The sequence below is a fragment of the Apodemus sylvaticus genome, chromosome 19 (assembly GCF_947179515.1).
Source record: "Apodemus sylvaticus chromosome 19, mApoSyl1.1, whole genome shotgun sequence".
Taxonomy (NCBI): Eukaryota; Metazoa; Chordata; class Mammalia; order Rodentia; family Muridae; genus Apodemus; species Apodemus sylvaticus.
The window spans coordinates 28,026,188-28,044,279 of NC_067490.1; the positions used below are offsets into that span (position 1 = coordinate 28,026,188).

General features: G+C 43.5%; 1 protein-coding gene across 2 annotated transcripts in view; it reads right to left on the minus strand.

The window, feature by feature from the left end:
* Positions 1-18,092, minus strand: part of Micu1 (mitochondrial calcium uptake 1) — a 145,360-nt gene that overhangs the window by 88,258 nt on the left and 39,010 nt on the right. Inside the window, exons 5-6 of one of the 2 annotated variants that reach the window (XM_052164221.1) lie at positions 13,733-13,776; positions 7,227-7,238 (exon numbers count right to left, since the gene is read on the minus strand). In XM_052164221.1, coding sequence (XP_052020181.1) covers positions 7,227-7,238; positions 13,733-13,776 — 56 coding nt within the window. The remainder of the gene's footprint in view (positions 1-7,226; positions 7,239-13,732; positions 13,777-18,092) is intronic. The other variant, XM_052164220.1, reaches the window with a different exon arrangement.

Below are 18,092 nucleotides of genomic sequence, written 5' to 3' on the forward strand. Positions count from 1 at the left end.
CTTCGAAGAATGGAGACGTAGAGGGGACAAGGGCAGATGCACAGGCACGCATGGGTGCTGGAGAGGGAGTTAGCACAGAATGTGTGTGCCTCCCAGCAGTTCTTCCAAGGTGACAAGAACCAGCGATGCTTAAAGCAGCACCTGCTCTGGGATGCACCATGGGATCAGAGTCTCTTCACTCCACAAAGTCCACACTCCATCAGCGCTTTCAGAGTTGGGTAGGAAGAGGGAGACAGAAGCCGTCTGTGTATTTTCTGAGCACTCGCTTGTTAAAGGGCAGTGGGGTGGGGGGGGGAGGGTACATGTAGGACGATGGCACATCCATCAGTGTGCCGGCACACAGTAGGACTGCACATTTATCAGTGCTACAGTTTTGTAAACACCCAAAGCTCTACAGAAGATCTGTGCAAAAGCTGGGACATTTTAATCATAGCCACCAAAATTATCATAATGCCAGCAAATGTGGTGTCTCAAATTAAAGCAAGGAGAGCATCAAAGGGCCGGGTCAGGACTGGGGGGTGGGGCTGCGAGAGGTGGTGCAGGTGGACCTCTGTGAGTGTGAAGCCAGCCTGGTGTGCACAATGAGATGATGTCTTTAAAGAAAAAAAGAGGGGTGGAGCGTTATTAGGAAGTCAATTATTAGACTGCTTTGTGCCTGTGTCTCTTCTTAGATGTTTTTCTTTTCTTCTTTTCTTTTCTTTTTTTCAAAGATATAATGCTTTCATAGATGATATCCTCAAATCAATTGACTGTGACATATAGGAAAGTTATAAAAACAGAGATATGAGTTTGAAAATGAAAATTTTAAAGTCCAAGTCTGGTAAAGATGGAAAATAAAAGTGGAAAAGCAGGCAGAACAGAGACAGTTCAGAGCAGTGCCTCTGACTCCAACGGTCTCATTAATGTCCAATTTTCCAAACAGAAAATGCCAGCAAGATGTTCCCTTGTTTAATCTTCCAGGTAATGTTTAATATTGGGCTAATATATTTAACAAATATCATCTGTTTGCTCAAAGAGCTAACAGGAGGCACATTTTAAAGGAAAACACAATGTTCCTTAACATTTTCTCCTTGAAATGTAATTTTTCTAAGAAAATCCAAAGACTATGCACTAATTCAATATAAGTAGGAAATCAGTATAAATAGCAAAGATAATAGACAAACTGTAAGAAGGAAATTGAAGCTGTATTTAAAAGTGCCAAGAAATATTTCAAAGATGTTTCCACTGTCTTCGCAGAGTATATGCTATAAGATTGGGTGCATTTTAGTATTAACTCAGTGAGCATCTGGGAGAAACGTCTTTGCCTTTAGGATCTCAAGGGAGGGCTCCAGCCATTTCAGTGTATGGTAAAAATTTGCTGAGTATTTTTTAAAACAATTGCAATTGTTGGCAGCTTCTGAAGCATCGGGGCCACAGTAGACAGCTCAGGTGTGACCTCTCAAATTTTCCCCCAATCCATCACTTCAATTTCTGAAATTCAACTCAACTTCTTGACAAATGTCCCCGTTTGGATGACAAAATCTTGTAGAAGGCCTCAAAGCAACAAGCTCTTGGACATACATGAATAAAACGTAACTTAAAACCTAGCCTTATTTCAAAATGAAGAGAGCAGAGCTACAGTCCTGAGATCAGTAAGAAAGACGCTGACATTGTAAACCTTAAGAAACCCCACCTCAAGGGGGCTGCCTTGATTTCACTTGTACTGTGGTACCATACTATGAACCCTGCCTCCCCTCCAAGGAATCAAAAACTAGAGCGTACAAGGCAAGATTTCTTCCACCGAGGGGCACTGCACCTGCAGACCCCTGACCTAGGTGTCTCTGTGTGTTTACCAGGGCTTGGACCCAGAGCTTTGAATGTGAGAGGCAAGACACTGTTGAGTGGAATCTCCAGACCTCATGTTTTATTTTGAGTCAGAGGCTCACTAAACTACCAGGCTGGCCTTGATCTTACTTTATGGTACAGGCAGGCCTCCAAGCGTGATCCTCCTGCTTCAGCCTCCTGAATAGCAGAGATTGCAGGCCTCTACTACAGACCTGGCTTTTTAGGTTTAGAAACGAGGGAAAAACTTGTTAGGTAAAATTACTGTATAGCAACTTGTTCTCCACACATGTAATTGTTATACTTCACAGTGAACTTAAAACCCTGAGTTTAACAGGGTTGGATGGCTTTGTGCTCAAGTGCCCGCCCTTTGGTTTCTGACTAGTCTCATAAGCTTATGGTTAGAGCTGCAGGAGCTATGAAGGACCCCGGGGCTGGGTTTCCAGTCAGGACACCAATGTATTAGCATTCAGGGTCTGGGGAATCCCAACCAGCTAGTTACGGGGTTGATCAAAATGGAGCAATTGATTTCCCCTTCCCAGGCTCAATTAGATGGAGCCAATTAACCTCCTTATTCTTTCTACTTAACACCCAGTTTCCAAGTTCTCAAGTTCAAGACAAAAAAAGTAGCTCCTGGAAATGAGCAGATTCACAAAGGAAATGCTTGGGTATCAACCTATAAACTGAAAATCTTTGTGGAGTTCAGAAACTTTTAAGAAGGAGTGTGGCGCTGCTACATAAATTAAAATGTCATCGTTCACGGACCTCAAGGGTTTTTTGATTCATTTTTAAAATACTGACACTTATTAGAGATTATTTTATTATCAGTGTTTCTTGCCAGGTATGATGGCGCAGGCCTGTAATTTCAGCTACTTGGAGGCTGAGACAGATTATAAGCTACCCATAGGGACAATTTAGCAAGACTCCATCTCAAAATTTAAAAAGGTGCTGGGTGTAATAGCTTATGCACTTGGGGAACAGTGGTAGGCAGATCTCTGAGTTCCAGGCCAGCATGGGATACAGAGTGAGTCCCAGGCCCACCAGAGCTACATGGGGAGGCCCTGCCTTGAAAACAATGAAATAAGGCAAGGTTTGTAGCTCCTTGGACGAGTTATCCGCCCCGAATGCACAAAGCCCTGGGTGGAATCACCAGAACTGTAAAAATGAAGAACGAGAATCAATATTTCTCTATATTGCTAAAAGGGATTTCAAATTCCTCTAGTAATATTTGAAGTTGTACTTTAAAATTTAATGACAGTAATATACTGCTTCCAAAAAACTTGATTTTGGCATCGTGTTTCCAAACCTGGAGTTACGGGGGTTGAGGGGTGGGGGAAAGGGAGTGTTAGAGAAGAGAAAGCCCAGCAGTTCTCTCAAGCAGGGAATCTCATACTTCATTATCTCCTTGGTGCGCAGACAGCTTCCAAAGCCTTGGGAAAATGTTCATTTTAAACAGTCACATTATTTTCAATCAAACAGAACTTGTTGCACAGCTAAAATATGTCACTCTTGATTTGGTCCATACCCAGTTGTGTAGAAAGGTAGACTCTGGTGCGTGACAAATGAAAATTAAGTTTAAATGTTTCCAATTCAGTGTAGTTTATGATTTCCCCCTTTCTGACTCAGAGTCTCAAAGGTCTACTTCATCGGAGGCGACATAAGGGACTGTGCAACAGGCCGAGGCAGGCGGGTGCTGAAGGTGACGCGCATGCCAACTGCGGAAAGCAGCTCTCTTTTCAGTCCCAACTCTAACCACATGAGCTCTGAGAACAACCCAAATACCAGAAGGAGATGCTCTCCTGACTTCATTAGTTAGCCTCGGAGAAAACGTTATCATGAAGATGCTTAAAATATAGCAGCGGTGGATGAGATGGTTAAAAGCAGTAATAAGGATTCAAATAAATCCACCGGGATGGAGTGAAGTTCACGCAAAGGGCAGAACTTTATTGAGATGACTTATGTGAATCCTCAGTAGCTGCTGAAGGAGGAAAGTGGAGGAGGAGTGGATGTGTTCTGGCGCCACGTGTCTGATGTTCACGTCACATCAGCTCCGTTGTGGGACAAATGACATGTGATCGTTTCTGATAGCCTGCTACCTAAATCTAAGAATGGAATTCTGAACTTTGGTCACACAAATAGATTAGCACTGAACACAAACTCCCTAAGGCAAGCCCCTACCCCCACTAGGCCTGAGCTTGGCGGCCATCTTGGTTGTAGTCAGTTATCATAAATGGCCTTGTCACTCCATGTAAAACAATCTCAAGCACCCGTTTGGAAAGAATAAGTCAACATAGTAATTTCATCCTCCCCCATTTGGAAAAACTGGAGCAAGGGACACACAGAAGGAAAATTAAATGGTTCGTTGCAAGAATCACAGCTCACACCCTTGACTGACACAGCTACTGTCTCTCAGGAAGCCCTGTGAGAAAAAAATTTTGGTTTCAAATTTGAGATTGAACATTAAGAGCTATCCACAAAAGACTCCTGGGGCTGGAGATGTAGCCTTCTGGAAGGTGCTAGGTTCCATCCATGGTGGTATGTAATTGGGGCGTGGTGGACCACACCTGTAATCTCAACACATGTGATCCTGTCCAAGATGACTCAGGCTTAGAGACTTTAAATAACTATCTGCCCAAGGGAATGGAGCCACTATTCCCTATGTAGGGCTCTGACTCTACAGCTCTATCATGGACCTCTGACCTTCATATGCTATGACCAGCAAAGGGGCACACGGGGTCCATGTTTGTCATTTCCGAAGCGGGACACTTTTGAAGGAAAACTCAACTCCCTGTGGTGGAGCATTAGTTTTGGGGCTTAGCTTGCCTGGAGGAAAGGCTGTGCCAATGATTAAGTACGCCTTTGCTTAGCCAAATGTCTACTTCATTCATTTTCAAAATGTGCATCACTTCAAAAATAAAATGTTCTTCTATACCCTTAAAGCCTTCTATTCTCAAAGAACTCGTTTCCCAGACTCTGTACAGCCACAGAGTACTGCAGACACTTAGAACAAATTGAGGACCTGCAGCTACAGAATGGAGGATGCTGGTTTTGAGTAGCTCTTCTAGACTCATGAAAAACATACTCGTATTCAAATCATATGAAAAAGGAAGTCAGTCTAGAACAAAGACCTCTGACATCAGAGTGAGCTGCAGAGTGAGCTTTTCTATGGTGAAAAGAACGAGGGCATTGTCAGATGTAATGGCCGGTTATGATTATGCTTCAAATAAACAGTAGAGCGTCAGATGGGTTTGGTTGACCTCAAGGTCAAACATAACATAACCTAAAATAAAAATGTATCTGAAGACGCAGTGGCAGCAAGTAAATGACATCCTTTTGGGGGACTTAGTGACTGTGTTAGCATTTCTGTTTTCAACCTGAATAACCAAAACTTGCTAGATCCATAGACTTTAGGAGTGGTGGAACTGCAGAGACTGGAAAGAGACCTCAGGTACTCCTCACTGCACTGCCCTGAGTGCCTCATGTCATTACTGAGCAGGCTTGAAGACCAGTGCACTAGGCAGGCGGGCAGCAGGAACACCATGCACACACACACACACACACACACACACACACACACACACACAGAGAGAGAGAGAGAGAGAGAGAGAGAGAGAGAGAGAGCGCAGATCCTGCAGAGAGAGGCCAGGGTCCACCTTCTCTGACTAGGCGACTGCGGCTTGCATGGGGGCTGGAAAGATACTACTAGTGTCACCAAAGCGAGCACTGTTTCTAGAAACTAATATGAACAATTCCCTTTGTATCTTTCAGGAGAAAAGCCTATACTTAATATAAATTCACAAGGGATTTAAGGGTACAGTAAAAACTGGTTTAAAAGTAGTTAACATCTCAAATTTTAATCTTAGCCAAACAGTTTCTACATACTGCATTCAGATACTGATTCTAGAAACCCGTCAAAGGTTCAGGAAAATACAAATAGGAAAATACAGACTGCTTCAAAATTCACATGCTCCTCTTTGAAGAGGCCACAGTGCCAATCTGCAAGTGGCCTGATGGTTGATTCTCAACCTGGAGTCAAGATTCCTGTCTCTTCTCCTCACTCCTTGCTATATGGGTCTCTCGCTCCGGAAGGCAAGTCTTTTCACATCGAAAGCACACGGTTCTTAAGGAGGAGAAAGAGCTTTTGAGCTGCCTCCCTCTGCCCAACCGCACTGAGAGGCTGGGAAGGGCTTTCTCGTGGGACAGGCCCTCAACTCTCTTTTCTTTTTAAAGGTGTGGTCCTGGTCCAAGCAAACACAGCGACACTTTCTTCTGGTTAGCACTTGCTTGTACCTTAGCTATTCTGAAACAAAATCCCCAAAACTTGAAGCAGTGAATTATTTTGATGCAATTTTTTTTAAAGATACATATTTATTTAATATATACTCCTATTCTATAGCTGTCCTCAGACACACCACAAGAGGGCATCAGATTCCATTACAGATGGTTGTGAGCCACCATGTGGTTGCTGGGAACTGAACTCAGGACTTCTGGAAGAGCAGTCAGTGTACTTAACCACTGAGCCATCTCTCCAGCCCCGATGCAATTTTTAAAGTATTTGTTTGCTTCAGGATACAGTTAATGCCACAGTTTGTGGAACTACTAACAGCCACCCCATTTTAAAACAGGAGCACAGGGGGCAATGCACTAGGAAAAGAAAGATTACCCCATGGTCTTCATTAATTATATCATCAATTACTTCAAATCAAATGATGCTGCTATGTAAGTTGACTTTAGATTTTTAATACAGATCACAATCAAAAATGTAAAAGTAACTGTAAATGAATAAAGTTTAAAAATTTATAATCTACAGTTGAGAGTCCCAGTCAAAATCAATTTAAAAAGCACGTGTCCTGCCTGTCCTTGGCAATCCTGGCCTGCTCTACCTGTATATTCTTCCCATGTGTTTGCTCATTTTCCCAAGTGACAGTCATTTCCTGGCTCAAAGGGACACAATAATGAAGTCTAAATAGGTCCCAACTTAAGCTATTTTATTGAGCAAAGAGCAACCAAGCAACATCATATCTGCACTTATTAAGAAATTTCAAAAGAAAAGTGAATCTACTAATTCAAACTGTCTCCTGTTCCCATGATAGTTTAGGAACAAAACAACCCAAACAATACCAACGTTGAAATGTCCAATTAATGCCCACAAAAGTTTCTTGTCCTTCTGTGTTAACAGCTACTGATATAACTTCCCTCTGAGTTATTGTGGGTTCTATATTCTTGAGGACCATGCAATGTTTGAATTGTCATATTAGAGATAAAGCAAGAAATGTAAGTCAGGGGTGGAAACGGTTGTGCAGGGCGTGGGGAGGCCCGGGGCATGCACGACCCTCGGCCTCTGAAGCATCAGTACGGATTCCAGAGCAGGGGTTAACCGAAAGCGCATGCTGCTGGGTCAGTACCTGCCAGAACTCCTGATCAGAAGATGAGAGAAAGAAAAAACACATTGATATTGATTATATGAACAAGCCCCCCAAATCAAACACATGTATCACAAAGCACAACATGTGAAGGAACAATAACAGCCTGTGGAAATTATCACTGTAAACCTAGAAATACAGGAACACACACAGACAAATGCTCTAGACATCACCCATTAGGCACAAGAAGACAAAGATCTACAACACAACCTCCCAGTACCAAATCACACTCCTTAGAGAGAAGGCGCGAGTCAATGTGGTTTTACAAAAAAGAGTTGAAAAGCTTCCATATCTTCCCCGGGGCAGTCAATGCAGTCCTGGAATGAAGGTTTCCTACCAGGATGCCTTGTAATTTTAGCAGGATGTAGTTTCAACTCTATGGTAAACTGCTTGCCGTGCCATTCACTCCAGCACACAACCAACCAAATCCGGGTGACTTCAGGGGGCTGTAACTGTTCAGTGGAGCAGTTCTGGAGGGAACAGGAACCTCCATTACGTTCCATTAAATCGGGGCTGTCCTGTGTAACCAAGACTGTCACTGTGTTGGCTGCTATCTGAGGAAGTAGTTTAGGTCAGTTAATTTAACCTGGCTCCACTCCAAATATCAAGTGGTTTCAAAACGCTTACACAAGTCAACTTCATTGGCTGTGAAATAAAATTTGATCGAAACTTACCGTCATTTTCAAATCAAGCTCAGTTATCATTAAGAAAGTTCTTGAGTGAAAAGCAAGAGTTACTAGTGATTTACACGTCTGAGATGGGGGTGGCAGAGGCCCCCAGGATTCTGCAGTAGAGGGGTAGGGTGGGCTCCTATGAACACGGAGCCCGGGGCTCCTGTGGGCCAATGGAGTGTCTATACAAAATAACCAGTCAAGGACAGCACAGGAAGACTTTTCTATATGACTGAACGGAGAAATCAATTACGCACGGGGTATGCGGCCATTATAGACCACGACCGATGTTAGCAGTTAGACCTTCCATAAAGTGAGTGTGGGCTCATAATTGTGCAAAACAGCTGCCCTCACTGTCCCAGTTCTCCGGTAAGGCAGGAGACACTCAGCTAGGGGTGCTGTGGCCCCTCAACTGTGCAGAAGAGCCCCTCTCTGAGGGAGGGCACAGCAATCTCAAGTCCACACGCTTGCTCTACTGCACAGGCGAGTAACAGAGCTGTACCTCTGACCCTGGCTCAGCATGTTGTATAACATCTACCGGTCACTTACACATGGCTATCAGATGCAGGATTGCACACCACGGAAACAAATGCCTTGGAAAAGAAAGAGGTCACATGCCAGAGCTAGATTTCGTTGTTATTTAGTGATACTGTATGGAGAAAAATAACTGAAGTTAATCTTAAGAAAAGAAACCACGGAAGTGATTTTAAAACCTCTGAGTAGAAAAGATGGGAAAAATCTCAGAAAAAAAATTGGAAATTTTAGCAAGTGTCAAATAATTAACATTCCTCCCCCTCTTTGTGATAGGGATTGAATTCAGAGCTGCGTCCAGGCTGAAGTACAGAGCTACCCCAGCAGTCCAGAGGATTTCAGCAGCGCTGACTCAGTACCTGGGTTCCCTGTAATAGTTAAATTACACTCTGAGCTTTTGGTTGAAAAGGAAAGGTTATCATAACCAGTCCTGTTCAGACGCTGCTCCGTCCCACACACAACAAGCCACTACTGGGAAGAAGAAAGCCTGGTCCTGCCCATAACAGAAGCCACATCTTACTCAGACTGACTCCCATCAGAAGAGGTCCAGTTTCCACACCACCAGGATGGATCACTTTAAGAGTGACTTTAAGATAGAAAGACAGGCAGTGCTTTCCAAAATGCCATCTGACCACAGTGGGACACAGTGGGATACACAACAGTGAGCGTGATTCTAGTTTCTAAATCTAGTTATTAAATTTGTAGGCTTCATATTTTCTTTCCTGAAATAAAACGTTATTTTTTTTCCATTTATTTTCCGTTTCTAACTGTGCTTTATCTGGAAGGCAGAGGCAGGACAGCTCAAATTAAGGACCAGATTAGGCAATCCTTAAAACCCACCATTCTGAAAACCCAAACCAGACCCTCAAACCAAAAACCATTACCATCAACAAATGGGCAGAGCACATTAATTTCACCAATCTGAAAGTGGAAGAGACATGAGGGTGGTGTCTGTGTGTGTGTGTGTGTGTGCGCACATGGGATGTTACTTTTATTCAAACAGTAATAAGGCAAGAACATTGGATGAGGAAAAAAGTCCTATTGATGAACTAGCCTGCGTCCATTTTACGCTAAAAGGCCATCTTTCAGTTATGACAAATTGGTTCCTTCCTTCCTGTTTATGGTGAGATCTGTTTCTCCAGGGTTAGGCGGTGCCCCACCTGTGATCTTAACTACAAAGGACTCCCACCTGCTCCAGGAAATGGCAACCAGGCCTTTGGTCTAAAGGTGATTATGGTCACCCGTTGATGGTCACCTGTTGTCATGACCACCTTGTTATGACTACTTTATGACCATGCTGCAACCCTACCTCTGGTTCAAAGGGTTGTGAAACCCTTGTTACTTCTGCTCCACCTATTTTGCCACCCAATTCCCCATTTGGAAACCCCCTACCTCTCAACTATAAAAACCTAGTCTTCTTCATGTCCAAGGCTGGCCTCTTGTACCCCGCCTTAGGAGGAGGTAGCTCATGTACAGGCATAAAAAAAGCTTGCTTTAACTGTTTGCTTTATTTGGCTGTGGTGATTTGAGTAGGTGGTCTCTCTCACATCTTTGGGATTAACACTATTTAGGAATAGGTCAAATTCTACAAGGTACTCTACAACCCCCTATTGTGTGACTGGTCTAGTGACCTAGCTTGTCTATTCTCTTAATTTGTAAAACTAAAATGCCAAGAAGTGTTGCTACAGATGTAATGAGCAATTATGTATCAACATATGAACAGCACCTGATAGACAGCAAACTATGCAAAGACTTTGCTTTCCCATGCCCACTCTCTCTCCCTCTCTCCCTTCTTTCCTTTATGAGACAAGGTCTCAGTATGTATTTTGCTGGCCTGGAGCTCAATATTTAAACCAGGTTGGCCTTAAACTCAAAAACAATCACCTGCCTCTGCCTCCCAGAATTAAAGGCAAAGGCTACACCTCACTCAAACATTTTTATTTAGCGATTTCATTTTAAACTAGATATGTTTTGTTTGTTTTCGAGACAGGGTTTCTCTGTGTAGCTCTGGCTATCCTGGAACTCACTCTGTAGACCAGGCTGGCCTCGAACTCAGAAATCCACCTGCCTCTACCTCTTTTTAAACTAGAAAAACCAAACCATTGACAACCACTTGCTCATAGGTGATAGGGGTTTTGCTTTGTTTTACAAATCAAACAAAATCAAGCCATTGCTCTGTTAAGTCTCAAAGAAAGTAAAAAAACAAAGGCTACCTGGGGTTTAGCATATCAAAGCCGACTCTGCCCTGCCCACCTAAGTCCCTACTCACAGGTGCCCAGCACAGAGTCATCAAGGCTGGCACCCCCTCCCTCCACCTTAAACCTCTCCAGCCCTGAGCTCTGCTTCTCCAGCTCCCTTTTCCTAGAAAGCCCAGACATTTTGGCTACATGTCTTCTTTGTCTCCTGGCTGGCTCTCCAGTTTGGTTCTTCTCTTAGGGTCTTGGCCTCCTGCTTGCCCATGCCCCCAGGTGTTCTCTTTGTTCCCTCTTTCCTTTCTCTGTCACGCCCTTCCCCCCCCCCCCATCCCACCCTTCTCCTGGCCCAGTTCAGTCTGCTAGCCGTGCTCAGTAGACTCTCCCAGGTGCCTCTGACGGTGCCCTCCCCCATATCTATAATAAACCTCCTCAACCACACCTGGGAGGGTCAAGTCCTCATTTTCTATTCACACCCCAATAATATCTAGTTGAAATATCAGTGCGAGTTCCAGGCTTCAAGAGTCTTGTTCACAAGCTCATTCATTCATTGTTTTGGAATGAATCTACCTTCCCTTGTCTCCCTTTTCAAACATTTCCTCATTGCAAAAGAAGACAAACATAAGGGATATATCCTATTGTTATAGATGGCATTGGCGGGTAAACAAAAACATAAATCAGAAGCAAAAATTCTGCCTATTTTTATCTGTATTTAGCATCAGTAAGACCTGAATACATATATTAATTCAACAGAATGTGGACTTGACTGATTTTAAGTCTCTCAAAGGTGGGAGGGTGAAAATATTAGGACCATCAATTGACAAGTGGGGCCTCATAAAACTAAAGTGTCTCTGTATAGTCGAGGAAACAATCAGCTGAGTGCAGTGGACGCCTGCAGGGCGGGAGAGAATCCAGTGACATGTCAGTAACTTTTAAAGAGCTTTGGGGGCTGAGGTTGCAGCTTAGTGGTAGAGCATTGACTTTACCTGCAAGAGGCTCTAAGTTCAATCCCCATCATAAACAATGAAAGACAGACAGACGGACAGGAAAGGAGGAGATGAAGGAGAAAGGGAAGATTGGGTAGGGAAGAGGACTGGCGTGTTTCAGTGGGAACCTGTGGCGGTGGCGGCTGCTGCTCTGCTTGGAAACAGGGTAAGAACTTAATCATCTCTAGGGAGAGCAGCCCAGGGTAACATCAAAACTCGGCAACAGCATCTCTGCATCCCTGCTCAGGAAGCAATCACATCTGCAGCACGAAGTTCTCCCCCTCGATGTCTGAAGGGAACGTGACCGTATCTGATTCCAAGAGCTGCTTCTTACACGTTACAGGAATAGTAAGTGCAGGGTGCAACTCTCTATATTTAGATTGCCAAGAAGAAGGAGTAAGACAATATGGGACCCAGAGACTACAAACCACACGAGGTACGTCACACCAACTAAAGACAGCGACTAAGACTAGACATTTGACACTACTGTAAAATACAGCTCGGTTTGGAAAGAAATGCTTTGTTTTATAGGCCAATTATTAGATGCTAAAAATATTAAATGGAAATTATACTTTTTATTAAAAAATAATGTATAGTACATGAAATGATTATAGTAACAAATCTTAGGTGAAAACATGCATATTAGGAGGGGTGTACTAAAAAAACCCCTCCATTTCCATGTTATATTATCATATTTCTAATAGTACTAACAAATTTGTTATTTAACTTTTAAAAAGATTTATTATTATATGTGAGTACACTGTAGTTGTCTTTAGGTACAGCAGAACAGGGCATCAGATCTCATGGTGGTTGTGAGCCACCATGTGGTTGCTAGGATTTGAACTCAGGACCTTTGGAAGAGTAGTCAATGTTCTTAAACACTGAGCCATGTCTCCAATCCCCTTGACATTTACTTATTACTCTTTTATGTGTGTGCTTCATACATGTTCTGTGTAGGCTCGTATGCCTGAGGGGTCAGGAGGACAACCCGAAGAAGTCAGTTCCCTCCACCAGGTGCATTCTGGGAAGAGAACTCAGGTCATGAGGCTTGCTGCCACGCCCCCTTCCCCCGTTGAGACAAGCTACTTGTAAAATGATCTTCAGCTGTAAAAGATATTCAGCTGTAAAAGGGTAAAGGAGATTTTGTTGTTGTTTTTGTTTTTTCCAAATTTATCATCAGAGAAAATCTGAAGTCATCCAAGACTTGAAGTTTTGGAACTTTTAATCTTAGTCTGAATATTAAAAATAGCATTCTTCCATAAAACATACTCTTTAAGTAGTATCAGCTATAGACGTCAGCATTCTTTACTGAAGACCTCTGAGTAGACAGCTCTGAAATGCAACAGTTGATAAAAGAGAGGCAGGCTTTCACAAAAGAAGAAATCTCCTGGGGTTCTACCCCTAAGCAAAGAACTACAGGCAGTTAAGGACTGCTGAAAGAGAAGGCTCGGTCATCCCAAAGGGAGCGGCTTTTTAACTAGTTATCCAGTTCCAAGTGGTCAGCCCTGAAATCATCTACATACAAGCAAGTCTACACAGACCCAGCACACTGCATTTACACATGTATGCATCTATACATCCATGTAACAGTAACAGGGGCACTCGGTCATCTTTATGACAACTTTTATGTTAATATTCTAAAGTCAGTAAACACTGAATTCAGCCTCAATATATGACAAGCTGTGAGCTACATTCATTAAAAAAAACAAAAACATAACCGGGCGATGGTGGCGCACGCCTGTAATCCCAGCACTCTGGGAGGCAGAGGCAGGCGGATTTCTGAGTTCGAGGCCAGCCTGGTCTACAGAGTGAGTTCCAGGATAGCCAGGGCTACACAGAGAAATCCTGTCTCGAAAAACCAAATCAAAAAAAAAAAAAAAAAAAAAAAAAAAAAAAAACCAAAAACCAAAAAAACAAAAACATAAAAAACAAAAACAAAAACAAAAAAAACCCCAGCAAATAAACACACAAAAACCCTCCCTTGATTTCCTGTGTAGGATCTCCTGAAGATGCAGCTAAACGGTATGCATGGGTCTGTCATGTGATTTTAGAGGACCCTGAAAACCATTTTAGTGAAAATTAGAACATCCGTGTGCCAGCTTACTCACCTTTCCGTCAAAACGTTTTATTATATATTGATCCAGGCCCAAGTCTGGAATAGAGAGGAGAAGATGATTAGCTCCTAGTCAGAACTCTCCAGAAACACACAATGGCTGTTGGTTTTGTTTTAAATTACTCGATTTAATGTACTAGATGGCTTAGCTATGACAGTCATCCAAAGTCACACAGGAATGATTGCTTCGCTCCATTTTCAGACTCGGAGTACAAATGCTGGCAGACAGACACCAACTCTTTGCATCTGTATCAGAGCCTCAAGGGGCCAGTGTGAAGGGCGCACATGCCAGTCTCCATGCTGGGTTCACAGCTACACCGTCCGTAGCTCACGGACAGTGCCAGTCCATGATCTCTGCTCCCAAAGATTCCGTTACTGCTGTGAGCCTCTCTCTGAGCCAAGCAGCTGCAGTCTTTGGAATTCTGTTGCACTCCCAGCAGTGGGACAGTCCCAGCGGGACTTGCTGTCTGCTGGTGTCCCCTCATAGAGTGGTAGAGAGAGGACTTGGAGATCCTTACCTGAGTCTCCAGCTTTCCCTTACCCCTGTTACATGCAACTGTGCCTTAATTACACATGGCATCCTGGAGACAGATGCAGGAGCATGTCTGTCTGCCAGGGGAGACTGGAAAGGAGGGATCCATCTATGCAGCTGTGGGAGCGCCCTCATCCTGACTGGAAAGAAGCTACTCTCCTGGATAGCCTGTTGGGATGGAGGAGCCTACGCCTCTATAAGTAACTCCTCACTTAGACTCCAAGGAAGCCAACAACTGCCAGTCAATTCTGGCAGAACTGGGTCTTGCCTTGTCACTGGGTCCTTAGGGGGAGCGCTACCTACATCTCCCTCTGGGAAACAAACAAACAAAAGCAAGCAGATAATCAGAATGGAAAATCTAACACCAATTCTAATTTGAGCCATCACTCTATTCAAAATGGCATTATTAAAAAAGACAGAACAAAGATCTACAATAAAAGAAAGAAATGAACTCAGGCACAGTGATGCACTTCTGTAACAGGCACTGCTTCCACACCCAGAGCTCATGGGCCTCCCAGACACCCCATCTGCTTCAAGACTAGTCTGGACCACGATACCTCAGTTCAAAAACCAACCAACCAACCAACCAACCAACCGACCAACTGACTGACTAACCAACTAACCAACCAGCCAACCAACCAACCAACCAACCAACCAACCAACCAACCAACCAACCAACCAACCAAAGAAGAGAGAGCAAGACAGAGCTACTGAGAACTACACACACACACACACACACACACACACACACACACGCAGGCACGCACACATGCATGCACGCACACATGCATGCACGCACACACGCACTCACACAGATAAACTAAAGTTTTTTTTTAAAAGGCAAAAACATCTAGCTACTAAAAATTGATAAAGAAAGAACTTAGAGGCAGCCGGTTCAAGTGCTGAGAGTAAAGACCTCTAACCTTGTGTTCCTTTTCTAGTGTAAATACCCTTAAAGAATAAGGACAAAATAAAGCATTCTAAGATGAAGGAAAACAGCGACTTCCTGTGCAGGAGGCCTGCTATAGAAGTCATGCTAATTCTGCAGACAGGAAGTGACAGTAGAGGGAAATCAGGAACTGGAGAACAAGAGAGCAGCCGAAATGGTTCATCCGTCAATCAATATCTCTGTATAAGAGAGACAGTATTGTTTTAAATTCTTTACAGAAACAGTTTGGATGGAGTTTCCAATATGGAGAGAGATAGGCTATACCATGGTTACAGGATGTTTGGTTATTGTACATAGACAACCTAATTGTTAGCAAAATATAAAATCTTAAATAGATATTGCATTTGTCAGATGAAGTTAGATGTATCCAGAAGAGATGCAGCTGGTGTGCTTCTAAAAGCCTCCTTCGATAAGAATGCTATTCCTGCCTATTTTAAGGCAAGTTGCTTGAGAGAGGTTTTGTGTCTTTGCTCTATGAATGGAGGCAAGGATAGCTGGGTGGCCTTGAGCCCCCACTACTGTGAGCTTCTGCCTCTACTGACTTGGCTTGGAACCTCTCCACCCATGATGGTGACAACGTGCCAAGGGTATGGGAGGAGCTAGAGACTTTTATAAGCAATTGGGCCTTTGATATCTCTCTCTCTCTCTCTCTCTCTCTCTCTCTCTCTCTCTCTCTCCTTCCCTCCCTCTCTCTCCTTGGAAGAGCCTTTATAGAAGGAGTTCTGGGAAAGAGAAGGATTTTGTTTTTGGGTTTGCAGGAATCACAGGAAAGCATCTGTCAGGACACAGGGACAGCAGGATTCTAGGAAGGAGAGCTAAGGAACACTCTTGACCTTGGAGGAGCTCCAGAGAAAGGTGGCCTAGCTTGGCAGAATGACACAGAGATTTCTAAAGAACTAGCAGCTTAGTTGTAGAATCAAGCTTGTAAACAGATATTCTGTATATAGTTAAGAAAATAAAGTTACCTCACTGAGCTAGCAGGGTTTTACCTCAGTTTGTACCTCTGGTGTCTGTACTGGAATAAATACTAGATGGTCACATACCACAGCATAAAGCTGGTAAGGGCTTACTGTGGCAAGGGTATCTATTCTACCTGACGTGGTAAAAATTCTCACACAATACTGTGAGAAGCAAGTATAATCCCCATGGCAGTTACTAAATACATTAAAAGAAATATACTCAAGATACAAAATGATCACTTAAAATAAAACACAGTAAAAACATTTAAGTAATTCACAAAGCAGCCAGGAAAATATGCACGAGGGAGAGGAAAACAGCAGCTCTAGCCCGAGCTAAGGGTTATGCTTTTAAGAAGCACACTCCCCTTTCCTCAGGCAGATAGATCCTCCTCTGTCACCTGCTTAGGAGACCAATTAGCAGACCAAACCGTCCTAGTAATGAAATCACCACCTCACAGGAATGCGGAGCGGCCGGTTGGGGGGCACACCACTTGTGCAGGGACAAGCAATCTTGAGACCAACAGGGCAGCAAGTTCACACACAAGCTCGGCAGTTAACACGTCACGTCACGTTAGTCAAAGGCCGGACTGGTAAAGTGGATTATCACCAGGAGCCATTCAGTAAATTCAGAATGCAGAAACTGTGACAAACATCAAAGTCTTTTATAATGAGACAAAGTCAATTTTCTAAGTTCACACAAGCTGCCTGCCATCAGTGTAGAATATAAAATGTCAATATCCCAAGTGCTTATAAACCCCCGGAATGCTAGGGGGTTTACGGTGATATTATGTGTTATCTGTCCTTCAGTCGGGGTGTGAACAGTGATCTACTTTATCTCCTGTGAGCTTTCATGTCCTTTGATCAAGTACTTCTTGGCCTTTACTGAGTGCTAATCTTTTTATAATCAAAGTTTCAGATTTCAGCAATATCTCATGCATATTAACCTTGGGTGGAGGTCTGATACTTAGAACTGGGATGCAAAATTTATGAGATGTGTGATGCTGAAGGTAGGTGTGGCCGCACAGGTTTGCAACCCAGAGAGGGGAGGTGGGGACATCCAGCTGAGCTCTGCAAGCTCCAGGATAATGCGAGACCCTATCTCACAAAGCTAGGTGGATGGAGCAAAGACAACGTGTGGTTGCTACACGTACACACAAATATTCTCAATGTGTCCACATACACTCACAAATACACACAAAGGGAAACGATAATGCTTAGTAAGTCTAGGCTACAATGGCTACCAGATACCTAAATTCAATACTTTTAAAAATTAAAAGAATTTTTGAGATTATAATTTAATTACCAAATTTCTCCCTTCCTTTCTTCCCTCCAAATCCTCTCATACGTCCCTCGCAATTCTCCTTCAAATTCATGGCCTCTGTTCTCATTGTGATCACGCACATATATGTTTACACATATATTTTACTAAATAGACTCTGTTTAGTTCATCTGTTACTCGTATGTATGCTTCCACGGCTGACCTTTTGGCATTGGACAACCAACTGGTGTGCGCTTCTGGGGATGGCCACCTGTCCCGCCCCGGCCTTCCTCAGTTGCTGCTGGTCCTTTATGTAGGCTTGAGGCCTTGTGGGCTTTCCCCACCCAGTCTGGCATGTCCCCTGGTGCCATCCTTTAAACTCCATAATTATGATGAGTAATTAGTGTAATTCTGACTCATCAGCTGCCTCTAACCCAAACAGACCTTCCAAATGGACTGCAACTTGTATCGCCTTTCTCCTTAAACCATGGTCACCGGAGGCTTTGAGGTCCTTCCCGTTAGCAGGTTAAGCCAATCACATCGTAGGCAGGAAGCGCCAACACGTGTGAACAGCCGAACAGCGAGCCCACCACCTCAGACGCTGTCCTTACTGTGCACTATTTATTATGTCACCCGATCCTAACAAGTTCGGAGTTT